The sequence below is a fragment of the Balaenoptera ricei genome, chromosome 2, assembly GCF_028023285.1.
Source record: "Balaenoptera ricei isolate mBalRic1 chromosome 2, mBalRic1.hap2, whole genome shotgun sequence".
Taxonomy (NCBI): Eukaryota; Metazoa; Chordata; class Mammalia; order Artiodactyla; family Balaenopteridae; genus Balaenoptera; species Balaenoptera ricei.
Window position 1 is genome coordinate 139,938,569 of NC_082640.1, and position 25,456 is coordinate 139,964,024.

Below are 25,456 nucleotides of genomic sequence, written 5' to 3' on the forward strand. Positions count from 1 at the left end.
CTCCCCTTTAGGCAGCAGTCAACAGACAGGTCAATTATTCAGTACAGCGGATGGTGTCAAGAACCGTGCAGAAGCTCAAATCGGAGAGGAACAAGAGGGCTGGAGACGGAAGGTGGCTTTGCTTCTTTTAAATGACACAGCCACGGAGGGCCTGGGGAGAGGACGAGCTTTGGGCAGAGGCCTGGAGGAGGAGAGGGTGAGTGGAGGCAGGAGCTCTCGTCAGGCTGGCGGGCCGCGTGGGAGGAATGGGGCAGGGAGACAGGAGAAGGCGGGAGAGGTAATCCTGGCCAGTTCTCACCCATCGGGCCTCACAGGTCAAGAGAAGGATTTGGGCTTTAGTTTGAGTGAGGGGGGTCGCTGCTGGGGAGAAGAGTGACACGGTCTGACTTACAGGAACCTCAGGAGTGAGCCGGTGCCTTGATAGTAGGAGGTCCTTGTGGAGAGGATGAGAAGGGACCGAATCTGGAGTACTTTGAAGGTGGAGCTGCCAGGGTTTGCTGATGAATTGGATGGAGGGAGAGAAGAGGAGAAGGAGTCGGGGGAGGGCAGAGAGAGGGAAGGAGAGGAGGGTGGGGAGGACAAGAGGAGAAAGAGAGGGGTCCACAGGGATGTTCATTTCCTGGCGTGGGAACTGGAAGGCTGGAGCTGCCATTTACTGGAGCAGGTTTGTGGCAGATCAGTTCTCTCAACACCTCTGAGGCATCTGGGAAGTCCCACCCCGGATCTGACAGGGACTTATACCCTCAGCACGGCACTACTCAACCATTCAGAGGGACAGCTGCGTTCCTCCCTATGGATTCTGGGAACCACTGCATCAGAATCACCTGGGATGCCAGTTAAAAATGCAAATTCCTAGGGCACACCTTAGACCTATCAATTCAGACTCTCGATGGGCAGATCCCACGAGTCTGTACCTTAGCCACTCCTGGGGTGACTATTACGTCCAGTGATTACAATGTTCAGGATATTTGCAAACTTTCCATTTCTGAGCCAGAGAATGCTGATTAATGTAGTGAATGAATTTCATCTGACCAATTAGCTCCTGCGGTGGCTGGGATTTCAGGGAATGCTCTAGCATTCATTCCTGGCCTGGCTGAGAAGCGGAATGCTGTGCTTATGGCCCACTTAGGCCAAATCCCCAAGCGGGGCACGTGAAGATCCTTAGTGGAGGGAACCGGGAGCCCGGGAGCCATTTCCCTTCCCTGATGAAGGGGGAGAACAGGACCTAGAAATGTGACCCCACCTGTGGCTCTCTATCCTGGGAAGAAAAGCCAGACTTCTGGCCAACGTGACTTCTCAAATTTCTATGATAACTGCAGGTAGTTTCAAAGATGCTGAATTTCGTGAAGGTGGGGAATCAGTGTCGAAATCCCAGCTGGATGAGATGTGCAGTGAGCAGATGCAAAAACAAAGTGGCACTTTTTCTTTTTCTGTGGTCGTTTCTATGCCTCTGTACCTCACAGTTTTGAATGTGTTTTCACACACTTCTTCCTATTCTGGTGAGGAGGTGGTATCCCCTCTTTACAGATGACACCACTGAGGCCCACAAAGATTATATGATCTTCTGGCTCTAAATCCCATGCTCCTTCCATTATACCAGCAGTACTCAAGTGTGATGGGCTTCAGAATCACCAGGGGACCTGGTTTAAAAAGGCAGATTCTGGGGACTTCCCTGGTGGCCCAGTGGGTAAGACTCCACCCTCCCAATGCAGGGAGCTTGGGCTCGATCCCCACTCAGGGAACTAGATCCCGCACGTGTGCTGCAGCTAAGAGTTTACATGCTGCAACTGAAAGATCCCGCATATCACAACTGAAGATCCCATGTGCCCCAACTAAGACCCAGTGCAGCCTAAATAAATAAATATTTAAAAAATAAATAAAAAGGCAGATTCTGGGTCAGAAGGTGGAGGAAGGGTGTGGAATCAGCATTTTAAACCAGGGCCACGGGAGAAAGAGCCACAAGTGGACTAGAGCCGAACTTTGAGAAATATAGTTTTCATTCCACAGATTCCTCTCTCCTGAATTTTACCCACTGGGGCAGGCTGTCTTCCAAACCCTCCGGGGACCCACGCTCTGCCTGGCAGCTCCTGTCACAGAGAGTCAGAAACGATAGGGACAAGTCTGCTGGCAGCTCGGGCCCAGCAGGAGGGCAGAGGCCAGCCAGGTTTGAATGAGCTCAGTTTGCAGCAGCTTTGTTAACTGAGGTTAGACCGTTGCTAAAGGAAACTTCACGTGAGGATTTTTAAAATCTCATTTCTTTTTTCCAGTTAATGCTTTTCACTCTTCTCCTATCCTTAACAGAAAGAAAACTGGGGTAGGGTTAGGGGGGCTATGTAAGGGAAAAGAAGCAAAAGTGCTGCCAGGGTACTTGAGACTTGTCCTAATTGGGAGTTTTTCACACAAATGGAAAACTCCTCCTCTGCACTTGTTCTGACCCATCCTTCGGTCTTCATTTCTCCAGAAACACTTAAGCGCTCGTCTTCCGCCCTGGCCCGGCCACGTGGAAGGCCAGCAGGCCCCACGGAGCAGACCGGGCTCATCATGCCAACGGGGACGGTGGGCTTCCTGCGCAGGGCTGCCCCTGGCAGCCGAGCTGTCTTTTACTTTTAACTTCCTGCTACCTCAAGAAAAAGGACCTACATTTTCACTGCAGGACAGATTTTTCTTAGGTTTCCCACCTCACAGAATGATAGATGAAGAAGAAAAACCACATCCAACTTTATAATGAAAAACAGTGGTATGCTTTTCCCTCCAGTTTTCGTCTGTTTTGGGGGTATGTGTGTGGTACATCGTGAAGCTCGTTGGGCAAACAGTTATTAGGACCCTGTTTTTCCGTGGGGGGAGGGTTACATCCACCATCGTGAGACTAGCAGGTTCTCCCGTGCAGGTGTCTTCACAGGTATGGGGGGCCTCTTGTTCACAGTCCCTCAGGAACCTGGGGGTGCACCCGGGAGAGGGGCTTTTGTGCCTGGAAGGCTGGGCCGGGCAGCAGAGCCTGTTCGAATTCATCCCAGGGTAGAAGCTGCTTGAGCAACACATTCCTGAGGCCTCTCCCAAGGCCAGAAGTAGAGTTGGACCAGAAGCCACAGGGAAATCCCTGTTCACACCCTGGGCCTGCCCTGCGTGAATGCCGTCTAAGTAGAATCAACAGGATCCCATGGTGGAGTGAGAACACCTGAGGTCTCTGAAAGCCAGGTGTCCCACCCCCTTTCTAATTCATCATGCAGACTGAGGTCAAATTCAGCTCCCCATTGCACCACCTGGGCAGGTTTAAAAATCTCTACGACCCCTGTGAATCAAGCTTGTCCTGCTGCCCACAACACCGGCAGGCTCTGGTCCTAGGCATCTGGAGCCTCGATGGCAGCTGCCTCTCACATCCCCTGCCCGCAACTCACTCCCTCCCTCACTCCCTCCCTCTCCATTTCCACCTCACCACCTCCACTCTTATCACTCCTCTGTCCAGAATATGCCCCACTTTCTCCCTCTCAGAACCGAGACTCCGACCCCATGGCCTGGCTCAAGCCCCCCTCCTCCACGAAGACTTCCCTGATGGCACCACAGGTGAATCTGCCCTGCGCTGTGCTACCTGACAGCTTGCTCTAATCTTCACGGCTTCGCTGCAGTACTGGTCTGCCTCTTATGCAGACAAATCACTCAATATTTTCAGCCTTCAATTTCCTTCTTTGTACTGTGAGAAGGATAATAGTATCTACCCCACAGGGCAATTCTGAGGATTAACTGTGCTAGTGCAATCCAAGCAAAGTTTCCTCTCAGAGTCTGAGTGGACATTTGATAAATACCAGTGAAAACTTCCACTAGTGCCCCGGTCAGAGAAGGGCACATGGCAGGTGCTCAGGTAACTTTTGGTTTGACAACAAGCTTCCAGAGCTGCTTGGAGAAGTAAGACCCCTGAGACAGAGAAAGCTTGTGCATCCAATTTACTGCCAGTTCTCTGGTCTATGAAAACAGAACAAAGCAAATAATATGCTCAAGGGCTAGAACTAGAGTGAAATTGGGACATTCTTGCCTGGTGTGGACATGATCTAAAAAGAATCTAGATTTCTCAACAAAAAGTCTATAAAAAGAGTCCCTAAGGGGGAAAAAAAAATTTAAAAGAGAAAGGAGAGATATTTGGGGGAGGGCTTTAAATTTTAATTTCTTGGTTTACCAAGCTGACTGCTATGAAGCTTCAAGGGGAAACTAAAATTTATTGGGCACGGTGCTTCCATGCCCAATTTTAATTCTCGCAACTCTTTGATGAGGTCTACATTATCTCCATTTTATAGCTGAAGAAAATGAGAGTCAGAGAAAATGTCTTATCCCAAACCACATAGCAGAGCTGGGGGTCAAGCTCAAGTCCATCAAACACCAAAATCCACACTCCTCCACTGCATCAGTAGGAAAAGCTGGGCAAGATGGCTTGAGGCTGGACAGTTAGCAGGCGCTCTTTGGTGGGAGTCTCTGCCACCCCGCCCACCGGCTTTCCCAGAGGGAGTCCACTTTTGCCTGATGGACTTCTGGGATGTCAACGTTTTGTTTGAAAAAACAAAGTTCACTGCCAAGAAAAACCAAGTAATTAACAATTGCGTGGTTCTATACAGTCAGCTCCCCGCTATCTCCGCAGATTCAAGGAACGGCGGATCCTGTGCAATGTTAAGGATCTGCGGTTAGGGGAACCCGCATTTGGGGGGGCCTGAGGATGCAGAACCGTGGATACGGAGGGCTGACTAAGGGGCTTGAGCATCCAAAGATTTTGGTATCTGCGGGGGGATCCTGGAACAAATTCCCCATGGATACCGAGTCTTCCGAAAGCCTGAGGTGAAACCAGAGGTTCACCTATTTTTCCCTTTCTGCTTTCAAGTTTTAAAGCTTTCCCTGTCTGCTAATATGGTGGTTGATTTCTTTTTTCTTCGCGTTTCAAAAACTTCTAGTTAGATTTTTTTTCCTAAATGTTTCATTGTATTAACCAGCTGTTTCGAAGGCATTTTGCCATTTCTAAGATGTCAGTGGTAGACGTCATCCAGAAGCTGATAAATATCATACATAGTTCATGCCCCGCGAGGGTTCTGGCTGCTGCCTGTTTTTCTCTACGGCCAGTTCCCTAGACCCCTACAGCTATTCCAGCTTTTGCAGCCCTTCACAGTTCAAAGCAGGATGTGCAGCCCCTTCTTCTTAACCCTTTAACAACTCACTCCAGGGATCTGCTTTCTAATATTCCAAGCTCTTCCCAGGGCAGGAAATCACAACCCACAAATGAAAAGACCACATAGGAGCACATCTTTACCTCAAAATCTCTTTGATCAAAGTGTCTTTGATACTTGGCTTTACGTTTTGTTTAGATATACGGCACTTATGCTGAAAACTCAGGAGACTATCAGAAGGGTGTGAAGGTTCTGAAGCCTTCCAATAAACTTCACATCTTCAACTTGAGAGAAATGTGGTCCTTAGGCACAAATTAAGGCACAAGTATTTAACAAGCCCGCTCTTCATTCTCTACCGCCCCACCCCCATTCCCACTGCTTTAAATCCTCTATAATTAGTAACAGCAGTCACCATTTATTAAGATCCAACTAGTACAGACGCTAGCTTAAGAACTTCGTTATCTCTTTTAATCCTCTCGACAAATTTAGGAGAAACTGGAGGTTTGGAGACTACATAAAGTGTCACCCAGCCAGCGTGACAGCCAGGATTCAAACCTACACCAACGTTCTCCCTGTAATCATTACACAATGCTGCCTCAGTCACAAAACAATTTCACCTCTCCTGAAAGAAGGGCTTCATCAAGCAAATTCTTGCAGACCAGGACCACAGCAGAACCACCTGGAAGACCCTCTGCTAGGTCAACCTGTTTTACCATAAAAAGTATGGGAAACAGAAAAGGTGAAGGAAAAAAACAAAGGTCCTAAAGAACGCTTTCACCTCTGACCTCTCTCCTCCTGTCAGAGGTCAGATGAGCAGTCCCTGGAACAAATGGGATGAATCCGTGGCCAGTTTCCCATTCAGGTGTTTACATCCCTGACGGGGAAGAAAGAGCTGACATGACAAGTCTCGCCTTCAGTAGAAGGTGACATGGGCTCCGTGTCTGTATTAATGAACCGTCACCTCCCCTGGGCATTTCTCTGCTGGCCCCTCGCTCTGGTCAGTGAGTCATGAAATGAGGGCAAGTCTCCGGGGAGCTGACTAGCACAGCTGCACAGCCGTGAACCAGAATTGACAAGACACAGGTGGTTCGCAGCTTTCTCTCCCCAGGGGTCCCCTCTCCCACACCCCACCGCCGTGTCTCTAAGCGAGGGGAGCACCGGGGTCATCCCATCAGAGAGGAAGAATCCAGAATGTTCATCCGAGCCAGCACAACCCGCTGCTTGAAACTAAAGCCTGAAGCCCTCCATTCCCGTAATGTGTGCGAAGCCTCAAAACGCTTTACCTTTGCTGAACTTTCAGACTGAAATAACTTCATTCCACGTGAGAGCACAGCTGGCACGAGCAACCCCAGTTCTTCCCCATGGGATTCATGAGGCCCATTTTAAAAATAAATAAATAAATAAAACATTAGTAATGGTCAAGAGATTCCAAACAGAATTTGCCTGCCAAGATTTCTTTGGCAAAGGAAAGATACTCTATCTCCTGAAACAATGGGTTTTAGAAATCAGTCCCAAGCTTCTTTTTGCGAAACTCTTCCCTCAACTCGCTTGAGAGAAAATTCACGACTCTCTGGAAGACCAGCATTGTTTCAATGAATGCTTAGTACCCAGGGTTCAAACCCACTTACCCTCAGTGTTGGAACTGATGTCGTCCTCCACTCCGACCACTTGCCTCCTGCGACCCAGGGGTGGAGCGTGATCCGGCCCGGGGTAATTTGGAAGAACCGCCTCTCCTCCTGGATGGGCTGGAGGAACATCTCTGTCTGCAGGCTGTGCCCGTCCATCTGGGTAGGGAGGCGGGGCTTGCTGGGAAGGATCCAGTGAAACTCCAGTCTCTGCTGGAGCAGGGACTGTGGTTGCTGGCTGTTCAGAAGACTCAACTCGGCCTTTTAAATCCGGGGCATCTGTCTCCCCCTGAGGCCTCCCCTCTTTGGTTGGAGGGTGCAAGGTGGCAGAGTCTGTTTCAGGCCCATCCCTAGATGTTGGACGTGGCAAAGGGGAGGCCAGCTCAGAATCTGGGGGAGAGATCCCACCTCCTAACGGCCTCAAATCAGCTTCCGAGTGGAAGGAAACATCGACTGTGCTGTGGCCATTCGATGCTTCCTCTGGCTCACCGGGGGGGTATTCGACGTCCTCCTCGTTCTCATCATAATAATCCAAATTGTCCTCAGTGTAGTCACCCTCGAGGGCCGCAGCACGGCTGAAGGAATGTCCCAGGGGAGCCGAAGGGTGGGCTTTGGAAAGGTCTCCTCCAACTGTCGCTGGCCTGACATTGTCCAACGGGGAGGTGCTGCCGATATGAAAGGCCCACACTCCAGGAATCCCCAGGTTGCTGTGTCTAAATAAAAAGGAAACAGGACATTGTCACAAAAGTGTCCATCCACCACCTTCCCACAAAGGCGAGCGATTTATTTTAAAACTGAAAGACTATTAAGATCAGATTCAGAGTTTTCACTGGCAGGAAACCCAAATAAAACCAGACTTACACGGTAACTAAAGATTATACTGGAATTTTGATGTAAACTACCTCTTATTTAACAATGGGTTTCAAAGGCCATGTGTCTACCCAATGCCAGACCCTCAAATCAGAATTCTGCTCTACATGTTTTATGCCAGACCCTCAAATCAGAATTGCCAGACCCTCAAATCAGAATTCTGCTCTACATGTTTTATGCCAGACCCTCAAATCAGAATTGCCAGACCCTCAAATCAGAATTCTGCTCTACACGTTTTATCTAAATGGCTATTTGAAAACAAATAGGGAATGTGGGAATATTTTATCCTTCCTCTACTTTTAACAAACTCAAGAAAACATATGCTTAAACATTTTTGCCAAACCCTTAAACAATATTTTTTATTTGAGAGTTAGTTACATGCCAAGTGTTTAACATTCTTCAACACAACTTGCAAGGTAGGGGAAGTGATCATGCCCAATTTTTCAGAGGAGAAAACAGGTTTAGAGAGATTAATCTTCTTAAGGTTGCACAATTTTTAACTGACAGAGCTTGGACTTGAATTCAGCACTACCACCAAAGCCCGTGTTCTGAACATCCACATTACGTCAGAAAGCTAATACACTAGAGTCAATCCACATCCTAATTATCTTACTCTACATTACAGAATGTTAGAGACATTTTGGGGTTTAGTCACGTGGATTAATCAATCAACTAATTCACAGAGACTGGTGAAGCCATGTCAAAAAATTCAAATAGAAATGCCTAAGTCTCAAAAATGTTGAGCAAATGTAGAACAAAGTTAAGGGGAAAATAAGAAAGCAAGTTAATCAAACTGCCACGGGTCACAGGTGAGAGTTATCCAGAAACATCTGCAGCCAGGGAGCTCACACGTTTCCCCCACTAGAAAAGAACACGGGCTCCATTCAGCCTTCCAAATATCCCAGCGATCCATTATTTTAGTCAGTGATACATTCCAAAGAGGATAACCCCATACACAATTTCAAAAAAAAAAAGAAAAAACCTGAAGGAACAAAGGGTCTGGCTGGCTTGAATACACCCATTTCTGTACTCTCTGGCATATGGCCCAAACACCAGGCTTTAAGTCTCTCATGCTGTGGGATTTCCTCAAAAGTCAGTCCATGAGAAATCAGTTAATGACTAATAAGACAACAGGAAATTCATTGAGTCATATAGGGACAAGAGACTTTTGCTCATTTAGGTTGGTACTCATCATATTCATGTGGATTTCCATAGCAATAATATTTTTAACACAATTCCAAGAATCAATCAATCAATCCCCACCCCCTTGTATATTGTTGTTGTTGCCACTGCTGCTGTTGGAATTACTTCAGGGAAACAGGAGCATAGAAAGCAAAACTGTGATCCTTTGTGCAGTATGCTATGTAGACTTGGTCGGTTCTAAGAATTAATGCCGGTGCTTTTTGGCAAGCAAGCAAGGAACGCTAAAGACGATAAGAGAGAATTCTGAAGATCTGAGGATGTTGAGTTTATTATCACATCAGAGGTGTTGCAGCTGTGAAATTTCTTCTTGAAGTCAGAAACAGAAAACTATAAAAGCTTAAAAGAGTAGGAAAATACAAATTATGACAGATAAAAGCTAAATAAAATAATCTTCTAATTAAATATAAATCACTACCCTGGCTTTTGTCACTGTGCATGATGAGAAAGTAGCCAGTTTGAGTTTATCCTAAAATCCAAGGTCATTTGGAAAGCTTAGCGACAGAAAGAACTTAATTTATTTCCTAGAAAGGAAAACAAGGCTACAAAATGAGATGACAGTGCCTGCTTCCCTGGGTTGTTAGGAGGATTAAGTTAGAAAATCACATAAAATGTTCAGCATGGGGCCCTGCATGTAATAAGTACTTAGTAACTACTGTCTTCCAGGAGGTAGGAAAGTGTAATCTCAAAAAATACAAATGTGTACATTCATATTTAAATGTGCAGAAGAAGAGTTATGACAAACACACTATGAATTATATAATTTATGACCTCTGAGCTTATAATTATGAGACAAGTTTGAGGAAGACAACAATTCCATTGACTAGGAGAATAACTTTACTTTTTATAGATGCATACTGAAGCATTGAGGAGTGAATGGCATGCTGTGTGTCACTTACTTTAAATCACTTATGCAAAAAAGAAAAAAAATGATGAAGATGGCAAAATGTCAACAGCTTGTAAATCTAGATGACTCCCTCCACTTTTCTGCATATTTTTGAAATTTTAACTAATGAATGCTGGAGAGGGTGTGGAGAAAAAGGAACCCTCCTATACTGTTGGTGGGAATGTAAATTGATAACAGCCACTATGGGAAACAGTATGGAGGTTCCTTAAAAAACTAAAAATAGAGTTACCATATGATCCTGCAATCCCACTCACTCCTGGGCATATATTTGGAGAAAACTATAATTCAAAAAGATACATGCACCCCAATGTTCATTGCAGCACTATTGACAATAGCCAAGACATGGAACCAACATAAATGTCCATTGACAGATGAATGGATAAAGAAGATGTGGTACATATATATAATGGAATACTACTCAGCCATAAAAAAGAATGAAATAATGCCATTTGCAGCAACATGGATGGACCTAGAGATTATCATACAGAGTGAAGTAAGCCAGGCAGAGAAAGACAAATATCACATGATATCACTTATATATGGAATCTTAAAAAGAAAAAAGATACAACTAAACTTATTTACAAAACAGAAACAGACCCACAGACATAGAAAACAAACTTATGGTTACCAAAGGGGAAAGGCGAGGAGGGATAAATTAGGAGTTTGAGATTAACATATACACACTACTATATATAAAATCGATAACCAATAAGGACCTACTGAATGGCACAGGGAACTATATTCAGTATCTTGTAATACCCTATAATGGAAAAGAATTTGAAAAATATATATATATATATCTGAATCACTTTGCTGTACACCTGAAACTAATACAACATTGTAAATCAACTATACTTCAATAAAACACACACACACACACACACACCCAGATAAATAAATAAATAAATAAATGTAAAATAGAAGATTAAATTGAGGAACATTTCTATAATTTGGAGGTACAGAAGGCCTTTCTAAGAGTAATACCAAGACCTGAAATCATAAAGGAAAAGGCCAATAACTTTGACAACCCTAAACTTATACCTTCTAGATCATAACTAACTTTAAAGATGAACAACTAGATAAAAATATTCACAGCATTTGAGAGGAAATATCTTTACTGGGTTTTTTCTTATTTGTTAAAGGTCTTTGTAAATACCTCAATAGAAAATAGCAAAGAAATGGCTATTAACCATATGAAAAGGTGTTCAGTTTTACTAGTAATCAAAGAAATTAGAGTGAAAATATGAACATTTTACACCTATCAGATTCACAAATACTAGAAAGATTAGAAGCTTGTAGGAAACAGACACTGTTGATCACAGCCCTCCTTACTGGTGAGAACGTAAGTTGGTGCAGGGTTTCTGAAGGGCAGTTGGTTAGCATTCATTAAAATGTTATACTGCATATATCCTTTCTCAGCAATTCTACTTTCAAGAATTTATCTTTAAGATGAGCATCTGAGCAATGTGTATTATTTTGTTTACTGAAACAATAATTATAAAAGGAAAAACCAGAAATAAGTTAAATGTTCATCAATAAGTTATTGTCTTAATAATACAGGCTATATATGATGCCATGTTTTATAGCGTTCAAATAATAATATAACAGATATCTTACTGAAAGACACCCATAGACAGTGATAAATGGGAAGATGCCATATATATAACAAAAGAACCATTTTGGTTTTGAAAAAGGTTTTGCATAAACCTAAAATTCTGGAATGACTGTTAATAATGGTTATCACTTGAAGTAGTGAGAATGGATAATTTTTACTTTTATTTCACATTTCTCAGCATTGTTTGTACTTTATTTTAGTTTTTATACTAAGTACAGATTCTACTAAAGAAAAATTCCTCTGCTGGTCATTTTGGCCCCATATCTTCCACTTTCAATCAAGCAACTCAGAGGTTTCTATGAAGCATGAAAGATAAAGATGAGGTAGGCGTGGAGGGAGGTAAGTGGAAGTGGTGTATATGTGTACGTGTGTGCATGCGTGTGTCAGTGTGAGTTCTTAGAGGCCGTTACGGCTATGGCGGGGGGAACACGCCTGCTTTTCCCCTCCGGCTTTTCGGCCCTCACTGCCTCCTGTACCCTGAGGAGGTGTTAGCACTTACTCCCATGCTCTGGAACTGTTGTTTGTCCGTTTGCTCTAGGAGAGTGCAGGTTGCTTGCGTGCAGGGCCTGGGCCTTAGACATCTTTCTCTTTCCAGCCCTTGGCCCATGGTGAGCTCTCGATAATGTCTGAGAGGCAGAGAACCTATGGGCTCCAGAGTAGAAGAGGAGGGTGGAACCAGGGGACAGAAAACAAGGAGCTAAGTTTTCTCCAGAGTCAAGACTAAAAGGCAACCTTGGTGGAGCTCAAAAGATGTCCGACATGAGTCATGAGAAGGGGAAAGCAGGCCAGGATTCAGCATAAAATAAGTAGTTCAGAGCTCCAGACTTGTGGTTGAATTTTGGCTTTGCCACTTCATAACTTTGAGATTATAGGCAACTTAACTTCCCTAAGCTCATGTGTCACATTGAGAAAAGAGAAGAACTTACCCCCTGAGATTCTTGTTGAGTTTTAATTAAGAGAACTTCTAGAAAATGTTTAGCACAATGTTGGCATACAGTAAGCTCTCAATAAATGTCAGTTCTGAGTAACCCTATTTGGTTGTAGGGCCCGCTCTCTGGTCTCTGAGTAAAGCAGATGGCATGCAAAAGTGTAAGATGTTCCAATACCCAGGAATCATGTAACGAAACTTAGAGGCGCCAAGGGAGGCCAGGTAACCAATATATTCCGTCTGGCTTCTAGACCAGTATTCAGGGAAGGGATAAACGCAGAGGTATTTTTTTAGAGCCTGGAAATTATTAAATATCAACAGGTGCTAACCCAGATACTGGGCACGATGTGCACGAGCAGAGTGATCTTATGTGATGGGACTAAGGAATGTGCCTGGTCCCAGGCATTGCATGGAAAACCCTCCAGACGATTTCAGATAATGAGGCCACTGAGAAATCCTGAGACTTCCAAAAATCTACCAATCTGTTTGTTTGGTTTTCCTTTTTTTTTCCCCAAATTACACTACTCTTAACTTTTAACACCTCTCCGTCCAAAAGACTAACTCACAACGTCTCCAGCTATGAAACGATTAACCTGGAAAAACCTCAACCTGGGCAGTTGTATTACTGGGTATTTTTATGTGGTTCCAAGGGCAATGTTTTCCATAGCAAGCCTCAGTGGCTGTGCTCACACACACACACACACACACACACACACACACACACACACACACAGAGTTCTGTTTCCGGTATCTATAGCCAATAGGGCAGGAAAAATAAAGGACTGTTTATATTTTGGTCAACGTGCTCCTCCCAGGGTCTAGCCTAGTTCCTGGTTTTGATCTGACCCCTTGCTTAGAAACCACAGAGATGATATTTAATGGGTAGGGCCACTCAAGTTTAGGTAGCTCCTAAGGGTCTTTACATTCCAACAGGAAAGGGCGTAAGCCCTATGTTACTTACTGGTAGAGATTTTTCACAGACTGTTCAGTGCTAGTCAAGCTGAAATATGGTCCCTCTCTCTTCGGGTCATTGACCTCCCCTCTGCAGAAGCCCACCCGGGCTGGAAGCTCGAGCTGGACATTGTAAGATTCTTTGGGGCGGGTTCCAAAGAATTGAAGGCCATTGGCAGGATAAAGAAAGAGGGCGTAGGTGTCAGACTTATCAGATGCCAAAACTGCTTGGAAAGTATTCAGCTGTGAAAAAAAAATAGAAAATATTCTTAATAAAACAAACAAAAATCAAACCCCCCCCCCCAAAATGCAAGCAAAGCATTATAAAATGCAAAGGGTTGTCCCCCTTCTCAGGATTTCTCTAAATTGTTTTTACACATAATATTCTTTTAAATTTCCTCTCCAAGTTATAAACATAATTACATAAGCTATATTATTGTTATAATCATCTTTCGTCAATTTAGATTAATAGTTGAAATATGCATAGGTACAAAAAAAACGCTGGTTAAAAAAAATAAAGCTATTTTTTAAGGTTTCAAACTTCTTTCATCCAAACTTCTTTCAGAGCTGAGAGCAAGTAGCAAAATTAACTTGTACATTCCCACAGCCACTGCCCTAGTTTTCTGCCCTGGGCACTCATCTGGATCATTCATTCATTCATTCATTCACTCATTCACTTATTTATTGAATGCCCATTATGGGCAGGGGTGGTATGAGGCACTGGCTGATCAAAAGGCCTCCTTACTGTTCCCAAAGCCTTACTCTCTATTCTCTTCCATCTACCTTTTTTTTTTTTATAAATTTATTTTATTTATTTATTTTTGGCTGTGTTGGGTCTTCGTTGCTGCGCACAGGCTTTCTCTAGTTGCAGCGAGTGGGGACTACTCTTTGTTGTGCTGTGCGGGCTTCTCACTGCGGTGGCTTCTCTTGTTGCATGCAGAGCACGGGCTCTAGGCACACGGGCTTCAGTAGTTGTGGCACGCGGGCTCAGTAGTTGTGGCGCATGGGCTTAGTTGCTCCGTGGCATGTGGGATCTTCCTGGACCAGGGCTCAAACCCATGTCCCCTGCATTGGTAGGCGGATTCTTAACCACTGCACCAGCAGGGAAGCCCCCATCTACCTTTTGACACCAGCACCAGAGTTACCCTACCCTCATTTCTCAGATGAGGAAACAAAGACATAGGGGCTAAGAGATCTGCCTAAGGTCAGCTACTAGTATGCGGTGGCAGGCCGGCCAGGGTCCCTGCCCTACACCACCAGGCTGTCCCAACCACTCCTTGGCCGGCCATCTCAGGTGATTTATAAGCTGCAAACTCTCTTCTCAGGCTCAGATCCCCTGCATCTCCACCAGATTATTTAATATTGTCCATTTGTCCCATGTACTTTGATGCTTCCGCACATTTGCTCACGTTTTCCTGTGCCTGGAAACACTCCTGACCTTCTAATGCCGCCCCTCTGAGGGGTTTTGCGATTCCCTGTAGATTTATTGCTGTTCTCTGACCCTCTGCAGCATCTCAGTGTTTCAAGTTAGCACTCACCTCGTTTTGCCCAGTTAGCTGCTTACATGTTTGTAAACTCAGTTCATTAATTCATTTGTACATTACTTCAAACAGCCAGGTACCTACTAAGCACTCGACAGTATGCTTGGCACAAAGAGGCCAAGGAACAAAGGACGCAGCCGCTGCCCAGGACAGTCTCAGAGCTTAGGACAGGGAAGCAACCATGGCTGGGATTCTAGGAGAATTGCTGGAGGAGGTAGTGGAGGCCAGAGAGGAGGGCGTGGACCCAACACCTTAAGGGCTGGGGTGGGGAGGCGTTGCAGAGGCTGCCTGTGAACATTAATAAACACTGCAGAAGCCAAAGCAGACCAGAAAGAGAGGCCAGGAGCCTGAGTTAGCCACAGACTCAGCACCCAGGTCCTTGTAGAATCACTCCTTAAAGTTCAACTTACTCTCGTATTTTCAACAAGACACATTTTTGCCTTTACCTACATCCAGCTACCTCCCCCCCACCCAAATGATCAGTTAATGGTGCTTGAGTATCTTAAAAAAGATGTTATATTAAGGTCTCTGAGAACACCTCTCTCACTAAATCCCACTCCGTTTACAATTTAGCAGGCAGCAGGGGAGGTATTTATAAATACCACCACATCCTAAACAATGTGGCTCCTAGAAACATTATTTACTGATAAGTAGCACGGTTTCCCCATTTTGCTAGACGGACAAAATTAGGCAGAGAGAAGCACATCACATTTTACTAAATGAAACAGCAAACAAGAGGCATGGGCCTGCATTTTGTTCTGTCCTGGGTCCTTCCCCATACGGTGGTCAAGCTCTTTCCTAGTGTTGATTCTTCTTTCTTATGTTTAATTTCAAAGTACAGTTTTGAGGGTTTGCTTACAAGACAAAGAAATTCAGGTGTTAAAATGCTTTTCCAGAAAAAAACCAAAATACTATCCAAACTTTCTTTTAGATCTCCAACACAGAAAAGGTCACCTTGCTTGGCTTGGGTTTTTGCTTTTCTTTCTTTCTTTAAGTTCAGAAACTTAATGATGGGGGGCAGGGGGCAGTGCTCATATATTTGTTACTGTTGTCGTTGTTGATTGCTTCATCCGGAAAGCCTGACTTTTCCAAAAACAAAAGGCAAGGGATGTTTTCTAGAATTTCTCAAAGCTCGGAAGCCATAACTTCTGCCAAATGTAAACAAAGGCTGTCCTGCATCATGTCTATACAGAGTATATGCTATTCAGTACATCATCGATTAATGGAGATTCAATAACTTCAGTTTTACTTTAGTCCAAATAAAGTTCAACTAGAGAAAGAAAGGTAATTAAGGAAGGAGACAGATTCTGTTTTAAAAAGCAAAGCTTTCAAAGTTCCTGGCATTGATTGCCCACAATAAACGTCAGATAGGAGGAATCCTGGTTCTAAGTCTAGAGAAATTCTATAAGATAAGGAGGTCCCATAGATTGTGAAGGAATTGAAGGGGATGGGAGGGGAGGGAAAAAGTAAACAGAGCTGTGAAGGGGAGAGTCTGGCTTTTTACTGTGGGGTCTGGGTATTTAGCACTTTATTTTATTCATTCTTTCAGCCAGTCAACAAGTTCATTTCAATGAAAATTTATTCAATGTCTTTTATATGCCATCCTGAGACAAGCACTTACTACAGGTGGCAAGCATTTATTTAATCTACTTGTCTCCACCGAAATAGGCAAATAGAAGAATTTTAAATAGAATATAGGATCCCAGAGACCGGCCAAAAAAGTTCGGCTGTTTAAAAACCACCCGCATACCAAATGATCACTTTTAAAGTTCTCTCCGTTCCACAAAATTCTACATCTAATCGCTAAAGAGCCCTCTTCATGATGTCCTGCAGGGCTCCTCCCCCAGGAGCACTCCTTGACAGGCTTCCAGACCGGAAAGGTCTTCACATTCCTGGAGGAAAGTCTTCGCAAGAACCCCACATGCTCTGTCCCTGAAGGGAAAGCCTCAGATGGGCTGCCAAACCCCACAAAAGGGTCACCAGTTCCCAACTCCCTCAGGATCCCAGGGAGGAAGAGGAGCAGGGCCAGTGCTTCGGAGCTTCAAGGTCTGCCATCCTGTTATCAGAAAGAGAGAAAAGCCAGAGCCCTCGGCAGAAATCAGGCAGCGCTGGGCTCTCCCTCCCAGGTGTGGGACATTGCTAATCAGTGTTGACTTGATGCTTGGCAGAGCCAGGCTGATAAATAGGAAACATGCCCCTCAATGAGCTCCTGATTTTTGCAACTGATTTAATTAATTTCAGCCATCTGGCCAAAAAATCACAACGGTGACATCCATGTCCCAAAGGGGTTTGCCTAGAGTGGTTTACAAAAACTACAATGAAAATTAAGAAGTAGGGTGTCTCCGACACACGTCACAAAGTTCTCTTCCCTGTCTTCTCTAGGGTCACATGCTGTCTACAGTCATAGCGTCATTGACTTCTGGCCTCCAGTGTTTGGTGTGAACAGTAATCTCCATTCCTTAGTATATTTCTCCATCTCCCGTTACCTATAGGTCACTGTCATATGCATGATTTTCCCGCGTTCATTTCTTTCTTCCCTAAATCCTACAGATCCTGCCAAAAATTCAAACATAAATGCTCAGTACTATCACATCACTAATATTATAACCTTCCTGACACTTAGTCTTTAGCAAAACTTCAGCATTTCTTTAACCAATTTCCATATATGTCTCTGTTCTCTATGTCTGCATATATATCTCAGACAGAGGCTAAACTCTTTCAGGTAGACTGTAGACCTCCCCTCTTCTGGACCTCAGCTTCAGAGCTCAGAAAGCTACAACAGTGTCCTGCTTTTACCTCTCATTTTCTCCCTGGATCCAACCCTCTCTGTCAATGACTATCATTCCTTGAAACAAGTCAGCATGCCTCCCTCCCCATGGTGAAGCCTCCATTGGGAAGTCTTCTGCTTATCTTATGTTACTGCACCACACCTGCCTTCATCCATTTCTCCAGCCTCAGCTCTCTTGGCCTTCCCCCAGGACACACCCTAGGCCAGAACAATCTGTCCTGCTGCCCCATTCTCAATATCCATTCTTTCAGCCCAACTTAATACAGGTCAACAATGCATTCCCTGTACCACACAGATCTATGTAGCCCAATTCCCTATCCCCCTTCATCCTTCAACCAACAACAAAACAACAGTCTCACCTACCCCACCTCCGGAAAAAAAACACGGCTAAAGTAAACATATGGGCAGTATGTCTCCTGCCCATAAGTTCTTTGAAGGTCAATACCGTGACTTTGCTCTGTGAAGTACCTATGACAGTTCAAGGAGTCTCAGATTGAGTGAGTTGATAAACACCATTTGGTGATATGTTTTTAGATGCAGTAACACCTTGATATTCTTGCAGTATCAGGTACCGCATCCTGTCACACCCACCACGAACATCCATGTCGAGAAAGGGCAACATCTGAAATAGTTTTAAATGGTAAAGATGCCATTCCTCTGATATCTTCAAGTTTCCAGTAACTCTGCAACATGAAGTTAGTATGCCAAGGTTTAAGAAGGCCATGTAGAATTCACACAGTCCTTCAAGCAAAGTAGATTATTGCTTGCCAAAATCTATCTCCAAAGAACTATTAAAACGAGAACTCATGTCACAGAGCTCTTCAAAGTATTCAGAAGAAACTTCAATGTGGGTAATTAAAGAAACATCCTCTCTCCAAACAGAATATCTCCTTTCTAAATGAAACAAATTCTGAAGCCAACTCAGCATATGGCAACGTCTGAAGATTGATTTTAATTAGAAAAGAGATGGATTCTACAAATCTTCTCCCACTCTGCCCCCACCATAAAAAGGCCTAGACAGAAGTTGGAATTTAGAAAAGCTTGTATTTAAAGAGTCCTTAAGTAGAGGACTTACATCACAGCATCCCTACAAGACAGAGAAATAGAGAAATAAAAGAACCAGAATCTGGTCCCATCAACTCAATGTAGGGGAACACAGATTGGCTGAGCATATGCACTTGCTGTGTCTAAGGGACCATAATGGCTACTTTAAAATGTCACCTTAGTGAATTCTCACAACAGTCCCGTAAGGTAGGCGTTGCTACTTCATTTTACAGATTAGGAAATTAAGACTGAGGCAGGAGCATTGCTTCCAAAGTCACTGGATAACCTTTCATAAACCACTTCTTTCAAAATGTTTTTTATTGTCATTATCTTCACATCAGAAGCATTATTCCCATGCTGCAGATGAAACTGAGAAAAGTAATAAGTCACCTTGTCTGTATTATAATTTTCAGTTTCAAATAAGCCCTGATAAAATTGGAATCCTAAAGCTCTAGTGTGACTTCATCACCCCAGAGATCCTGTGCAACTGCTCAACTCTCCGATTCCTCTCACTCAGCTCAACGTTGTCTTTCTCTGTTGAAAAAATAAGATAGATGCAGCTGAATTCACTTAAGAGCATTGGAATACTAATTTGGAAGTAATAAGGTGTTGGTAGTGTCCTTGGAAAATTTCATTCCAAATTCATTCTTCCTTTGAGTGAAATATGGTTCCAAGGACTCTTCTGGTACAAAGATCACATCGAGACAATAAAAAAAAAAAACCTCATTTATTGGAAGTCTTTGGAAAAGGTACAACTATTGTTGTGTCTACCTACATCACTTGTGCCAAGGAAATGGGTCCTGCATGAAAAGTCTGGGTAAAAGCAACAACAACAAAAACCTAAGAATCAAGAAATCTAGGGGCTTCCCTGGTGGCGCAGTGGTTGAGAGTCTGCCTGCCAATGCAGGGGACACGGGTTCGAGCCCTGGTCTGGGAAGATCCCACATGCCGCAGAGCAACTGGGCCTGTGAGCCACAATTACTGAGCCTGCGCATCTGGAGCCCGTGCTCCGCGACAAGAGGCCGCGATAGTGAGAGGCCCGCGCACCGCGATGAAGAGTGGCCCCCACTTGCCACAACTAGAGAAAGCCCTCGCGCAGAAATGAGGATCCAAGACAGCCATAAATAAAGTAAAATAAAAAAAAAAGAAATCTGTATTCTAAACCTGCCTTTGCCTCACTATGTACAGAATTCTAGACAACTGCCTTAACTTACTAGGTATGGCAAACAATAAGTCTTGCTGTACTTATCTTAAACATGCAGCATTGTTGTGGGAAGACAGCATGATAAAATGTTGTTATAAGAATTAACAAGATATCCTGAATAAACAACATATATAATAATTGTCTAAGTAGTCAGTCTTTCCACTGAACCCTTACCTTCTCAATACAGTCAAAAAGAGCTCTCTTTAAAAAATAAAATAACAACAAAAAACTTCTGTTTAAAATCCTTCAAAAGCTGCCCAATGCCAAAGAACCAAGTCCAAACTCCGAGCATAGCATGATCTGCCCCCGCTCCATGGCCTTCCCAGCCTCATGTCCCACCACCCTTCCTCTTCAGTGATAAGATACCACATGGAATGCCCCAAACACATTATACAATATAGTCCATGGGTGATATGTCATATGCTACCTCTTCTATTGGGAATGTTCTACTCTACTCAACTCAGATGCAAAGACAATTGCTCACCAAAACTTTCCCAGATCAGTTCCCCTAACAAGGGAGGGGTAGAGTTAATCTCTTTAAGTCAAGATGCTACTTCACTTATCATACTGAATAATAATCAATATCCCTATTAAACTATGACATCCTTAGGAGTAAAGAATGTGTCCTTTCACAGTCTCTACATGTCCTGACATACAGTAAGTGCAAAAAAGTTTGTTGGATGAATAAATCTCAACTATGTTTAAATATAAATTACTTACATACACATACATATATGAATATGTCACATATAAGATATATGTTTAGAAAAGAAGACTGGAAGAAAACACAATAAAATACTAGCAGTGGTGACCTCTGGTTAGTATAATTATAAACGTTATTTTCTAAACTTTGTATTATAGGTATGTTCAACTTTAAATGTTTTTTAAACTTATGGACAAAAGTGAATTAATGAATGCAACATACCTTATTCATCTTTCTCCAACCCTCCACCTAGACCAATGCCCTGAACAAAGAAGGTGCTCAAAGTCTATGAGTCTGTTCCTGTTTTGTAAATAAGTTCATTTGTATCATTTTTTTTTTTAGATTCCACATATAAGCGATAGCATACGATATTTCTCTTTCTCTTTCTGACTTACTTCACTCAGTATGACAATCCATGTTGCCGCAAATGGCATTATTTCATTCTTTTTAATGGCTGAGTAATATTCCATTGTATAAATGACTTAGAGAACAAACTTATCGTTACCAGGGGGGAAGGGATAGTTAGGGAGTTTGAACCTGACATGTACACACTGCTATATTTAAAATGGATAACCAACAAGGACCTACTGTACAGCACAGGGAACTCTGCTCAATGTTATGTGGCAGCCTGGATGGGAGGGGAGTTTGGGGGGAGAATGGACACATGTATATGTACGGCTGAGTTGCTTTGCTGTGCACCTGAAACTATCACAACATTGTTTATCAGCTATACTCCAATATAAAATAAATTTTTTTTAAAAAAAAAGAAGGTGTTCAGTGTATTTGTTTGAATTGAATGTATTCTGTTGAATTGAATAACTGAAATGTCAAACCTATGCATTAAAAAATCATTCAGTAAACAAAACTAGATGTTGCCTGACCCCCAAACAAATGAACGGGAAAAATCAATTCAAATGATTTGTATTTCTAGATCTTCTTTGCTTAGTAAAGCCTTTAGGAAATATTCCTCTTACTCAGGGAGCACAGAATAAGAATGGCCACCATCTTGAATCACTCATTGAGAGTGGGCAAGCTAGTTAATCTCTCTGAACCTATGGAGGATATGTGTCATCTTTCTATAGCTAAGAATCACTTTGATGAGTTAAAATAGAGATAAACTCAAAGAGTTTCAGCCTTTAGAGTTGACATTTTAGATCCAGGTCTAATTTCATAGGAGGAAGCCCTTACCTACCCCAGGAGTGAGGCAGCTCACCTTTTGCCAAGCCACCCTGGCGCCACCTGATGTCCATTTGGAGTACCTCACTTTCTCAGGTAGAGACTATTCAAGGAATCAAGGGCAGTCTCCTGTAAAGTACGGAGCATGTGAACCGGTACCTGGAGGGCAATTTGGCAAAGGCTATTAAAACCTTATAAAAAATGCATCACTCTGGCCCACCAATTCCGCTTCCTGGAATGTCAACTAGTGACATGGTACAAAGATTTAGCTTAAAAAAGAAAAAGTGCTTCACAAATATATGATGAAAAATTGGAAATAACCTTGCTGACCACTGGGCACAATGAGAAATCCACTGGATGGAATATATGCAAACATTAACAATGATGTTGTAGAAGTATATTTATTGACAGCTAAACATATTCAGAGTTTACTAATTAGTGAAAAAAAAGTTACAAAACCGTATGTGCAATGTGAACTCATCATTAATAGACAGTGATAGATACAGATATGGATAGGAAAAAGCTCTGGCAGATGCACACGAAACTGTTTTAACAGTGGTTATCTTTGAGTGGTAGGAAAATGAGTGGTTGTTCTTTTTAAAATTGCCAGCATTTTCTGATGTGTTTCCTTCAATGAACATATAATTAGAAATAATTCTTGTATATATGAGGTGATTCTAAAAACAATCAAACCATAAACCCCTTCTGCATCTGCACTGGGGCACTCACATCCCTTAAGCAGTTCTCCTTGCAAGAGTGACCTCTCAGACTCTCAGAGAAAGCTTGGAGAAAACAGCCTTCTTCCCTTCCAAGCCACTTCAGCCCTGGTGCCACCAAACTATACATCAGATTTAGCGGGAGAGCAGACTCAGGAAAAGTTTCAAGCCAGTCCCTGGGTTCCAGCCCAGAATTCAAGCCCATCCCTCGGTTGGCACAGAGGCCAAGCAAGCATCCCTGGTCGCTTACCTCTCCCGAGGGCGGTGCCCAGCGCGTGGCCTCCTCGTAGGCGCCCACCTGCTCCCAGGTAGCCAGGAAGGCGTGGGTGGGGGCGAAGTGCGCGCCGGAGCGCGGGAAGCCTGCGCGCACGTAGCGGGCGGCCAGGCCCAGCACTGCCGGGGAGGTGTCCTCGCGGTAAAGGACCCGGCCCCTGCCGTGACTCGTGTCGATGTCGGCCAAGAAAGGGGCGATGGCCGGGAAGTCTGTGGGGAAATCATCGTCCACATACTGGGTCTCCCTGGGGAAGTCCTGGGTGGAGATGATGCCGTTGGTGACCACCTGGGGGACGAGGGGGACAAAAGTGTGACGGTCGCGTACGTTGCAGGAAGCCCAAGGAGGGCCACCACAGGTCCGGACGCGAGCGCCCACCCTGGCTCCGTAAAGAGGGAAGGGAACCGCCCAGGGCATGAAGCTCCCCCTTCCCCATCGGCTGGGAGACCGATTCCTGGTTCAGGGCGACCAGCGCAACTTCAGCCGGCGTCCCACCCGTCACCCCTAGCCCACAAGCGCGGTGCAATAGGTCCAGGAGCCCTAAAACTCGTTCACGTTATCTTCACACGTCCCGCACAACCCTGGAAAAAAGCTACGGGTCCGAGGAGGGAACACCCAGCTCTGCAGACGTGCACAGCCTCCTCGCTGTCCTAACTGGAAACCCCACTGGCCGGCTTGGCAATCCCACCTTCTTTTCTGCCTGGGACGCTTATGCGGCTGCGAACAATTCTGAACCCCTCCCCCCCTCCCCCCGTCCCCCTGAAGCAGGGAAAAGCAGAGGGTCCGGCAACAGCATCGCTGCAAAGCCAGGTCCCACCCCGAGGGCGCTCGGGGACAGCCGACTGTGCGGACTATTTCCTCCCTTCGGAAGGCAGGGGCTCGCTGAGAGCCGCACTACACTGACGCCTGTTCAGAAGCTGCAAGAAATCGGCAGAATCCCGCACCAGGAAGAAGCTAAACTTACGTAGAGTTCGCTGAATTGGGCTTCATAGAAGCGCAGGGGAAGCGCCAGCTTCACGGCAGCCGAGCTTTCGTCGTCGCCTTCCTGCAGGAGCTGGTCCCCTCGCGACTGCCCGTAGGGGAAGAGCTCGCCCGGGTGCAGCGCCGCGGCCCGGGACAGCAGCAGCAGCAGCAGCAGCAACAGCGGCGGCGGCGGCGGCGGTGGCAGCGCGGGCCGCTCGTCCGCCCGGTCCCCCCGCATGCTCTCTCGGCCCTGGGCTGCCCCACGGCAGAGCGCGTCCTGGCCGCGCCAACCAGCCCACTAGCCCCGCCGCGCTGGCCTCCAACCTGGATCCCGGCGGGGTCCCGGGCTGGGCGGGACTCCGGGCCCTCCCAGAGCGCTGATTGGCTGCGGCCCTGGCCCCGGGACCAATCGCCGGCTCTGAGAAAGTTCGACAGCGGCCACCACATCTGGTTCTCGTTTAAGTTTTCTAAGGCAGTGGTCACCGGACCGGCGGGGCTGGCGGGGTGAAACATCCCGGCCAGGGGTGGTCGGAACCACTTCTCCTCCGCCTCCGCTCCCCGAGAGCTCGCGGGGGCACTCTCACCCTCCTCTCGAGGCTGCCCAGGGGTGCCGGCGACTCCCGCCTCCGGGACCAAATGGCCCGCACGGTCCGAAGGCAGCAGCGCTGCAGGAGATGACCTCAGCGCCAAGGGGGACCTCGCGGCGGCTTGTGCAGCTGCTGGCTGGCGCGAAGTGCCCCGCCAGGCTGGCAAGGCGAGGATGGTGCCCTGCCCTGTGGTGCCGGGCGCCCCTCGCCCTCGAGGTCAGGCTCTCGGGCCGAGAAGCAAAAGGCACTGTCGCAGCCACAGCTTCCTCGGCCTCTTCGCTCCACCCAGAGACGCTGCGGAGAAGCGCGCCTTTGTATGAAGCCGGGGGGCTGACTCCTAAATTCCGTCCCCCTCCCGAAGGCCGCCTCCCGGGAGAGCTGTACTGCCCGGGAGGACAGGGCCACCGGGCCGAAATGCCTGCCAGTTCGGGTCAAGAGCGTTGTTTACCTTCCCCGGGGAAAACCGCACCCGGGAAGGCCATGAAACGCGACAGTGTGTGATCGGCTCTGTTTGGGGCATGGAATGAGGCATCCGGTTTGGACACCAAGCAGAAATGAGTCAGGAGCCACGGTGGAGGGACCCCGGGTCTCTCGCCCGCTACCCGCGGGCATGGAAGCTGCCCTTGACAGCACCCACGGAGGTGGTAACCCGAGCTCTCCGCGGGACTGGAAATCGCACAACCTCCAAACCAGCTGCGAGGGTGTGCGGGAACCCCATCTGCCATACACATCCCCGCTGCGAAGCTCCAGGAGCCGGACGAGATTTTATTACCAATTTTATTATCAAGAGCTTGATATTTCCCAGATAGACTGTCTTCTCTCTCGGGACCCCCATGGGGTCCTTGGAAGCAAAGGTATTTAAAAAGAAGGGAAAAGCAAACCTTTGGAAATGCCTTAAGGGATGCTCAAAAAACAGATTTCTTTTTGTGGGTGTTTATTCCAGTTATACAAATCCTTACCGGCCCACAGGGACAAGCCCTGAAAACTTTGGAAAGATCAGACTGTGAGACTCACAGAATCAACACAAAATGGAAAATTGCCCCAAAGCAGTTTGCTTCCTTAGACTGTGGAGATTTTGTACATTTGGTGTTACAAAAATGTATTTTTGTTTGCATACATGTTCTCCTTTCTTTTGGAGACAGATATTTTCATTGTACTGAGGAGGAATTAGAAGCTCAAAGACATGAGGTGACTTGACTTGCCCAAGGTCACCTAAAGTTACTCCT

General features: G+C 45.4%; 1 protein-coding gene across 2 annotated transcripts in view; it reads right to left on the minus strand.

Annotated features, from left to right (window-relative positions):
• Nucleotides 1–23,984, minus strand: part of NID2 (nidogen 2) — an 81,439-nt gene extending 57,455 nt beyond the window's left edge. Inside the window, exons 1-4 of one of the 2 annotated variants that reach the window (XM_059914233.1) lie at nt 23,645–23,983; nt 22,660–22,968; nt 13,248–13,480; nt 6,770–7,479 (exon numbers count right to left, since the gene is read on the minus strand). In XM_059914233.1, the coding sequence (XP_059770216.1) occupies nt 6,770–7,479; nt 13,248–13,480; nt 22,660–22,968; nt 23,645–23,881 (1,489 nt within the window). In that variant the 5' untranslated portion in view covers nt 23,882–23,983. Of the gene's footprint in view, nt 1–6,769; nt 7,480–13,247; nt 13,481–22,659; nt 22,969–23,644 lie in introns of both variants that reach the window. The other variant, XM_059914232.1, reaches the window with a different exon arrangement.
• Nucleotides 23,985–25,456: the final 1,472 nt, after the last annotated feature.